Raw genomic sequence first — 10,030 nt, 5'->3', positions numbered from 1 at the left:
GCCTGGTCCCCCAATATTTCCAAATTATCTCGTGTATTTTCTCTGTCATTTGTGTGCGGCTCTGCTTCCAGTTCCTGAACCCTGATCCATGCGGGACGTGGGAAGGAAACACTCAACAATGAAGAAATTATTAACACAGTAAAATAAACTTCTGTAGCATCAGACATGGATGGACCTTAACAATTCATTTGTGATAAACCATTTATTATGAGCCAGCTGTAATTTAGCTATTAGAAGGGAAGCTACAAAAATAAGTCTAACTATCTTCTATTAAAATACTGTATTTTAAATTTGTGGAATATTGATGGAACACTCTGTTTTCAAATTTCTTCCCTCCAAAACTGGAGCATTTACCTATGGATTTTTCTTGTCTGCAGCAGTAGCTCAGCAGTTAGAAGCCTGTATTAAAGTTAGTAGTGAAATTGTTTTCATTTCCATTCCCATTTTCTCCAGTTTTTTCCTGCTCACTTTTCTCAATCTGAATTCATTACATGGATAGCAGTGTTCTGAACCCTGATCCATTTTTTGACTCGAGGGCCACAATGGGTTCTTAAACTGGACCGGAGGGCCGGAACAAAAGCATGGATGGAGTGTTTGTGTGAACTAATATAAATTCAAAGTAAACATCATTACATAAAAGGGTACGGTCTTTTTTTTTTTTTTAGTTTTATTCATTTCAAACGGGCTGGATCTGGCCCACGGGCCGTAGTTTGCCCACGGCTGATTAAGCGAAGGACAGACTTCGAGTATCACTTTTCAGTGATAAGTGATAAGCTCAGAAAAAAGAAAAATAATTTATTATGATAAAATGCCCTTGGATTACCTTCTCAATCATGAACATAAATTCACTAAGTCCATCCATCAGTCAATTTGTGACTCTCTAAGCCAGCCATGGGCAAACTACGGCCCGGGGGGCGGATCCGGCCCGTTTGAAAAGAATAAAACTAAAAAAAAAAAAAAAAGACCGTACCCTTTTATGTAATGATGTTTACTTTGATTTTATATTAGTTCACACAAACACTCCATCCATGCTTTTGTTCCGGCCCTCCGGTCCATTGTGGCCCTCGAGTCAAAAAGTTTGCCCACCCCTGCCAATGCCCCCTCATTTTTTGATAATCTTTTACTGAAATATTTCTGTGTGTTTTTGTTGTGTTTTGGTTTTTATTTTCGTTTTCTTGAACTCACATGAAATTCTCTTCAATTTAGTCTCTTTCTCTACTCATCAACTCTGACTTTCTCTGGATGTTGGGGATTCCATATTTTCTGTATGTCACAATGTCTAAAAACTTGAATTTAGTATTGACAATAATATATAGTTTGCTACCAAATGAAGTCCTGTGTTTTCTAGGATGAAAATTATGAATGAAGTACTGAAAGAAAAAAAAGTCATAGACTCAAACGTGAAATCACAGCATTTAATGGGAAATAAGGACATAAAATCTGAGAAGTCGTAACAGGTTACAGACTATGAGTGGTTTTCTTTCAGTTGATTCAGAAGGATAAGTTTGTTCAAAGCAAATAGCTTTCCACCTGGGATTTAAAAACATAATAAAATATAAATAAATATGTAAATATACAAACATACCTATATACACACAAATACACCCACATACACATTTAACATATATATGACTATGTATTAATATATGTGCATGCATATATAATGACCTATCAACTTATAAAACAAAAATGAGAGATTTTTTTAAATGAGAAATTTGTAAAAAGCATATACGTAGCTACACATTCTTTCAAGCTATTTTAAAGAAATTAATAAAATCTTAATGACTATGAGAATACTCATCCAATATCCCAACCTCCATAAATACCAGAGACCTCTCTTTGTGTCATTCATTGTTCTATCTTTAGGTTTTCATTTGCTTACCAGATGTGTTTTCAGTGTTTTATGATATGCAATTTCCTTACCTTTTCCTGTGCTTTGTTTTCTCATTGGGAAACTGAAACACTGTTGACATTGTAAAAAACAATGGCATACTCATCTGGAAAATAAAGGAAAAATTTATCCTTATTAAATCTCCAACTTTCTATAATCAGTTAAGTCAGACAATTGTAGATACATTAGGTCTAATCTTTTCAGTAATTTTGCAAGAGAGCCAATCACTTCTGTTTTTGAAATCCAACAATATCTTATTGAAATTTAAGGCACTTGCCCTAGCCAGGTGGCTCAGTTGGTTGGAGCATTGTCCCTTATAACAAAAGGTTGCAGGTTCCAATCCTGGTCAGGGCACATACCTAGGTTGCGGGTTTGATTCCCCGGTTGGGGAATGTACTGGAGGCAACCAACAATGTTTTTCTCTCACATCATTGTTTCTCTCTCTCTCTCTCTCTCTCTCTCTCTCTCTCTCTCTCCCTTCCTATCTTTCTAAAAATTAATAAAAATATATCTTCCAGTGAAGACTAAAACAAAGTTTAAGGCACTTGATGAAATATATTCTATTAGTAAAGAACAGAGCCAGAATTCAAATACTTCCTGACAAACTCTGTATGACATTCAACAAGGAAATGATTTCACTAACAATCCAGGGAAATTTTGTGTGGTCTCTATGGCATCTTAGTAATTGGTTTAGAACCTAATCTAGTAACATTTTCCTATAACATTTCAGAATATTGTCCATTCCCCTTCTCAAATTGAAATTCATAAAGGGTAGCATAAAATGATAAGTCTTGCCAGTAACAACAACAACAAAAAGGAGTTGACACTTAACATAGTTTATATTTCAAGTGACAGGGATGCTCTTGCACACTGTGTCTAAAGGATTCTAGGTTTGAAAAACTTTGTAATTGGAAACTGGCCCACTCCGTAGATATATCATGAAGTAAAAAAAAAAAAAAAATCAGTACAAAACCATTTATTGTATAGTCTTTGTAGACTGAATGTGATTTTGGAAAATTTGGTAGCTCAGGGATTGTTAAGATTTAGATATGATGTTCAGTAGCTTTAGGGCATGGTTGTTGCTTGCCTACCTTTTTCATGATAATCGTAGACCATGACTGGGGCTGGCTGAATGTTGGACACAAGGTTGCTTTGCTCAACAGAGAAAGTGAAACTCTTCGCTGTACCAGAAACCTATAAAGACACAAATTACCAATACATCAGAGCAGATGTGGAAGCAAAATCCCTGAGAGAATATCTCCAAGAGTTCATGATCTACCCAATTAAATAGATCGACGGTATTAATATCTTATATAATTTTATGTAATAACTTAATCTTAAATAATTAGGTAACATTAAATTGTATATACATTTAAGTTCCATTGCTTATATTGAGGTGCAAGAAATTTAGTTGAAAGCAATAATGCAGGCATTCATGTGAATGGTAATGATATACACATAGAAAGGATGATTCTAGAACTCATGCCACCTTCACTGGAGTTCAAGTCAAAACTATAAAAGAATCATACATCTACTCTGTGACCAGACTATGTTAGATGCCGTGAGGAGTGAAAAACAGGGAAATTATGTTTCTAAACTTGAGAATTACCTAGTCAGGCAGTCAAGACACATGAAATAACATTAGAGTTAACAGGGTTAAGATGAGCACTGGGATAGAAGACCACTGATAATCTTTAATGTCCCATATTTTTTGAGATACCCTGTCATGTATATCTATAAGAAATAGACTCATCCAATTACCCCCAGAAGAAAAAAAAGAACAAATCATGGAAAAAATTATTGCTCAACTTACATTTTCCAAGTAGAAAAGAACATGGTTATTCTTGACTTCAGTCTTCATCACTTGGCCATTGTTTTCAAGCTTTGAAGAAATTGTCAGGGAAGGATGGGGAATAAATATTAAAGAGTATTATTCTGGTATTGAATACTTCATAATTTTTTTAACCAATTGTCAAGAACCTATATTATGGAATGTTCCCTTGTGCCATCACGTTTGCATAAGTTTAGTAGAATTAAAGTAAGAAATAGATTATAAGCTATGAAAATAATGTCTGTTAATTGCTCTAAGTTAATAACACCACCCCTCCACTGTTACAGCAAAAATGAAAATGTGAACTATGAATAAATTTGTTTAAATGAAGAATTCCACAGCTTGGTTTCGCTAGCCAGTTATTTCTTCTATACACTATTGCTTTTCCTGTGCTGAAAGATTGGACTTCTGTTATTTACCTCCTCAGTGCATGACATGACTGGAGTAAATCCTGAGAGCATTTTTACATCAACAAGGACCATTTTGGAGATATTGCGCATTCCAATGTATCTGAAATTTAAAACAAAGCACAATGTAGACATCAGTTTAGAAAAGTGACTTATTTTACCATCAGGGTTGTGGGTACAAAGATACTAATTAGCCATAGGTCTGGAGGAAAGGCACAGCTGAAGAAAAAAACACCTGATGAAAGTCATTCTTTTTTTATTTATTTAATTTTTTAAAATATGTCTTTACTGATTTGAGAGAGAGAGAAAGGGAGAGGGATAGAGAGATAGAAACATCAATGAGAGAAACATCAATCGGCTGCCTTATGCAAGCCCCTACTGGGGATCTAGTTCGCAACCCAGGAATGTGCCCCAAGTGGGAATCGAACTGGTGACCTATTGGTTCATGGGTCAATGCTCAACCACTGAGCCACATCAGCTGGGCAAGAAAGTCACTCCTAAACATCTTAGAATAGGCATAACTAGAATGATAATGGATGAGACAAGACAAAGCAACATAAGTTGGAGTAAATAATTAATTATTTGAAACTAGAATCTACCCAAACCCTGCTTTTAAGATGACCTGAAGTCTCAAAGACAGAACTTATAAACAAAGCTTGTAAATTGATATTACATATACCGATAGTAGCCTTAGATTTGGACAAAGCTTAAAGAAAAACTTTGTTTAGAAAGTGAGATATTGGTAGAATCATAGACATGTCCCTAAGAGATCTAGGCTGTGTCCTTAACACTTCATATTTTGTTGGGACATGAAGTTAAGAGTTTCAAAATGTATTTAGTTCTTATTTTAGCTCTGGTGTTAATGATATATCATTTGGAAATCCTAAGCAAATCCTCCAAACTAATTTTTCTCAGTGTTTCTTCACATATTAACTAAGGTTAAAACTCTTTGGTGTCTACATTTTATATTTTAAGATACTTATTTTGCTTTCCTACTCCAGAAAATAAAAATCTGAAATTTTACTCCATACAGTTATAAAATAGCATTTGTAGGTTTTGTCCTCTAGGCCTTCCTGTGCGTGTTTTTAGGTGGAAAAAATATAGTATCTCTATTGTCCAAAGCTGACAGCATTTCTATACAAAAAAAGAGGAAGCATTGTTTCAGTATGAGTGTGTCAGAAGCTTGCAAATTTTACTTGCACACAATATGAATTATATTTGCATAATTCTAGCTCTGATTTAGTTTAAGATGTACTAAATTGTGGTGTCTAGACAGAAAGCTATAAAGTGGCTATGCTATAGAAATTAAGCACCAACAAATAAACATTACCCTCTCTCTGACCTGGGAGTTGATATTAAAATGGACACTTACTTGACGGTTACTGTCAGTTCAAAATTACTCTGGAATCTATCTGAACAGTTTTTCTTTACCATTTCCAAGGAAAGGAAAAATCCAGATTCCTTCTCAGATGGTAGCACATTATACCTAAGGGTAGCCTAGGAAAGATAACAAATCATTAAAAAAATCCATCCACTTTTTCTTTGGAAAATCTGAAGGACTTATTATTTCTCTTATTTCCATGATTAATGTACATTATTTTATATCTCTACTTATCAGGGAATAAGGCTAAATGTAATTGTTTAGTTTTCAGAATACACACGAATCTTTAACAACATAATTTAATACAAATATCAGAATGCTTTTTAACAGTGACATTCCTCAAGAAACTTCCCAGTTATCCAGTTATCTTTAAGATTAAATACCTCTTCATAAAATAACTAGCATTTTCAGCTATTAAGTAGAGCATATCAATGAGAGAATGAGTAGAAATAATGACGGAATTATGTAAAATGGTAAAATAGCACTTCATATATGACTGAACTGATAGCCTGGTCTTTTTACTGGCAACATTCATGCAGACTTCCATTACCTGAATAAATGCAAAACCTTGTCCTTCTACATCTACTGTGTATTCTCCATATGCTTTTGTTAGTTCTGAACGTTGGACTAGTAAGCGGTTGTCATCGTCAATCTGGAAAGTCTCACTGGATTCTTCGTTGCTAACGGTGACATTGTTTTGACCATTAGAGAATGTTAGCTTCATGTAACGGGTTACGGCAAGAAGACAGACGGCAGTGTCCTGCATGGAAGAGTACAACCTATAGTACCAGCTCCAGTATGCTGCAGTATTAGTTATCATTAACAATGAAATTTAAATCAGTCCATGGAACCATTCCTAAGACAGGTCAATCTCTCTATATAAAAGCCTAATATGAAAATTGTCCCCATGGGAGTTAGATTGGGAGACCGATCACTCACTATGATGTGTGCTGACCACCAGGGGGTGGTGCAAAACAAAGGAAGGGCCTGGATGGCAGCTGGAAGGCCCCAATAGGCCCTGATAGGTGGCCAGGCCTAGGGACCCTATCTGTGCATGAATTTCATGCACTGGGCCTCTAGTGAAACAATAAGAAGCAATATCCTAAAGGACAGGAACATATATTTGCTTGTGCTAGTTTTCTACCATTAAAATTGATTTTCTTCTACAAATCTTAATCAAATTTTATTTTTCTAAAGGATTATATAAAGTATAATCTCTGTTTTTGTAAGTAGTGCCAAACACTTTCTGAAAAAATCAAGATGTTATGTAATTAACCTGCCTTGGACAATGCTTATACCCAACTATCTTCAAAGAGAGAAGTCTAAACCTCAGAATGTGATTGTATTTGGAGATAGCTGTTAGGAGATTCACAAACATGGTTTTAGTCAGAAGCCAAGACTGAAAAAAAGTAAAGAGGGAAGTGATGATTTTCCCTGTGGGAGTAAAACTGCATGTCTTTGCATTTAAAATGATTTTTCCTGCTAAGGAAAAATATACATAATTGTTTTTCATAACTATTTTTTTCTGTTATGCACTCATTTCATCTGTTTTTTCCAAAGTGCAGACAACAGAAACAAAGAAAAATACTTCTTCTTGGTTGATATGTACTTTAACTGTAATATCATCAGCTATCTAACTTATCATCAAGACTCTGGTGTTTATGACAACAATCTCTTCTAGACTGACATTTTATTTTTACTGTGTAAATGGAGATATAGGTCGGGCAAAATTCCTTGAAAAGGAACCTCATTTTATTAATCTGTACATAAATAATTCCTAGTAGAGTCCCTGATACACAAGAAGTGACCAATAAATCATTGTGAACTGACTATCATAGGATTTAAACAGCAAATATCCTTTATCTTTGCAGGTATTTTCTATGATTACCTTTGCTGTCAAATATTGTTATTAGTACCAGGCTCACACCAATTACCTGGGTGGAAGAGAAGCCTCCTTGGGAATTCATTTGTTGAGCAACCCACTGCACAATCTGACTAGCATAGGTGAGGTCAGGAGCTTTTTGGGAAATGATGGCCAACAGCACGTAGCAAGTCTTCTCAGTGTCGGCAGAAGGTGCCGGAGGAATAAAGGATGGGGGTGCTTCTGTCTTGGATTTCTTAGCTCTTTCCCAATATATTACATTATCTGAGAAAAAGAAAGAATTTTAACACAGTTCCTATACAGAGAACTGATTACACATAAGAATGATGCAAATTCCATTCTTGGCCTCTGTTATGGACTGAATTGTATCCCTCAAAATTCACATGCTCAAGTCCTAAATGCCAGAACCTCAGAACATGACTCTATTTGGAGATAAGGCCTTCAAAGAGGTGATTAAGTTAAAACAAGGCCGTTAGGGTGTGCCTTAATCCAGTCTACTTAGTGTCCTTAAATGAGGAAAGTTGGATACATGAAAGGGACACCAGGGGTGCATGCACACAGAAAAAACCCACAATGTGAACATGGAGAGAGAAGATGGTTATCTGCAAACCAAGAATAAGGCTTCAGAAGAAACCAAACCTGTTGACACCTTGATCCTGGAATTCTATCATCAGAACCATGAAAAAATAAACTTCTGTTATTTTAGCCGTCTAGTCTGTGGTATTTTATATGGCAGCCTTATGAAATGAATATAGCAACTTCTTAAGGTCAAAAGTGGTATGTGATTAAGTTTTACAAGCAGTTTTTATTATCTGTGGTATGGTCACTATGCTTGATTTACTTTATTTCACTCATTTAAAAAGAAATTAGTAGAAAATATATAGTATTCTTTAAAGACAAAGGGCCATCTGGAAATTCCATAAGGGAAATAGAAATATACTAGTCAAGAGAGTGTTCCTATATGAATGCTAAGGAAGTTTCATCACTTTATTCCCAAGGTCATCTCTATTAGAAAAAGTAAATAATAATTACTTTCTTTGGTAGCAGATTGATCCAGGACCTGCAGTAAGGATTCCACCTGCTCCTCTTTTCCAGCTAATGCAAAAACATAAGCCAGCATTGCATGATTATAGTCATTGGTGACACCATTTTCCAATGCCTCCTCCAGGAAAAAGAGCCCATGTCGCAGAGCAGGAAACTAGTCATGTAGAAAAACAACATATTTTAAAATTATATACGAACACTTCACAATCTTGCTGAATAAACTAATCATTATTTATATCTTAGGTTATGTATCCTTAAAATATATTTTATATACAAACCTGTCCATATGTATGCATATGTATTTTTCTTTATAAGTATCAATAAAATTAATTTTGGATGGATTACTAGTGTTTGAGAAATAAAATTTAAATAATCTAAAAATGCCTTTTCTATATCTGATCAGTCATATTTCAGTTAACAATATAAATTTCTTATATGTGGCAAAGAATACACATTTACTTAAGATGTGTTATTCTAATACTTAAAATAGAAGCTTATATTTCTAAAGATGATTTTTGAGATAGACAATGATCCTGAGAGTTCCTGGAACCTTTTTCAGGAACAGTGTGTGCAATCAGATAATTTAACCTTTGGATTGGGAGGCAGCCAAGATGAACAACACTTAAGTTGAAATGTTTACACATTGAATTGGTTAAAGAAAGAGAATCTAGGTTATGGTTATACTTAGTGCACGGGTTCTTAATCTAAAATTCATGGCTGAACTTCAGAAGATCTGTAAATATTGGAAGTGGTATGGAAAACTCTTTTGTGTGTAGATATGTATATTCTCCCTAGGGAAAAACTCAATAGTGTTCATCAAAGATTTCTATGAATGAAAAATAGCTTGAGTAACATCAACTCAAAGAGAGGTAATGATTGAAATGTTCTTTTGATGTTCCATCTGTTGTAAGAATTTCAAATCACTCTTCTTTCACAGTCTATTTAATATGCATGCAGCTGACTGAAATGAAAAGATGATGGGAATCCTTACAGTAAAATTGAGCCCAGCTTCAAGGAATGCTCCAACAATATATGCAGTGAGTAAAATGTCCTCCTCCTCCTCCTCCTCTTCTTCTCCCTAAACACAAAGGAACAATGAGTCCTACAGGATGGTAGAGCACAAAAGAACAGCTATCCTTCTGAAGTGAGACAAAGTATAAAAGAAACACTGAAAACAATTACCATTATTCATAAACACTTGAAAATGTGTAATTTTTAAATTAAGTTGTTAATAATCATGCTGTTTGAATAAAAATTCATCAAGATCCAATGTAATAATGAAATAAAACATACAATTAATCTCAACTATACTTAATCACATATATAATTGCGGTATAAACTTAGAAAAACATTTATAAGTTATGTGGTTTGCAAACTGTGCATAAAAATACCCTGGGGAACTTATGAAATAAATCAGTATTCAAACAAGAGATTCTGATTCAAAAAGTCTGGAATACGGTATAGGGAAATGAATTTTAATGGGTGTTCTAGTGATACTGAAGCAAATAACATTCATAAGGCATTTGGGGTCCACTGATCTAATATTAAATTCTTGTTTTATTTATTTAAGCAAAAGGTGACTTCTTTTTAATAT

At 34.5% G+C, this 10,030-nt stretch overlaps 1 protein-coding gene across 1 annotated transcript in view; it reads right to left on the bottom strand.

Moving 5' to 3' along the window:
- Positions 1-1,400: 1,400 nt before the first annotated feature.
- The window catches only part of LOC102255704 (ovostatin homolog 2-like), a 37,474-nt gene continuing 28,844 nt past the window's right edge, over positions 1,401-10,030 (bottom strand). The window contains exons 27-36 of the mRNA XM_005871355.2: positions 9,428-9,514; positions 8,425-8,590; positions 7,445-7,656; positions 6,061-6,270; positions 5,502-5,626; positions 4,142-4,232; positions 3,705-3,773; positions 2,983-3,085; positions 1,924-1,997; positions 1,401-1,530 (exon numbers count right to left, since the gene is read on the bottom strand). Coding sequence (XP_005871417.1) covers positions 1,945-1,997; positions 2,983-3,085; positions 3,705-3,773; positions 4,142-4,232; positions 5,502-5,626; positions 6,061-6,270; positions 7,445-7,656; positions 8,425-8,590; positions 9,428-9,514 — 1,116 coding nt within the window. The 3' untranslated portion in view covers positions 1,401-1,530; positions 1,924-1,944. The remainder of the gene's footprint in view (positions 1,531-1,923; positions 1,998-2,982; positions 3,086-3,704; positions 3,774-4,141; positions 4,233-5,501; positions 5,627-6,060; positions 6,271-7,444; positions 7,657-8,424; positions 8,591-9,427; positions 9,515-10,030) is intronic.

The sequence above is a fragment of the Myotis brandtii genome, unplaced genomic scaffold (genome assembly GCF_000412655.1).
Source record: "Myotis brandtii unplaced genomic scaffold, ASM41265v1 scaffold337, whole genome shotgun sequence".
Classification (NCBI taxonomy): Eukaryota; Metazoa; Chordata; class Mammalia; order Chiroptera; family Vespertilionidae; genus Myotis; species Myotis brandtii.
The sequence above is the reverse complement of the archived record's forward strand: the minus strand, read 5'-3'. Positions and strand labels throughout refer to the sequence as shown.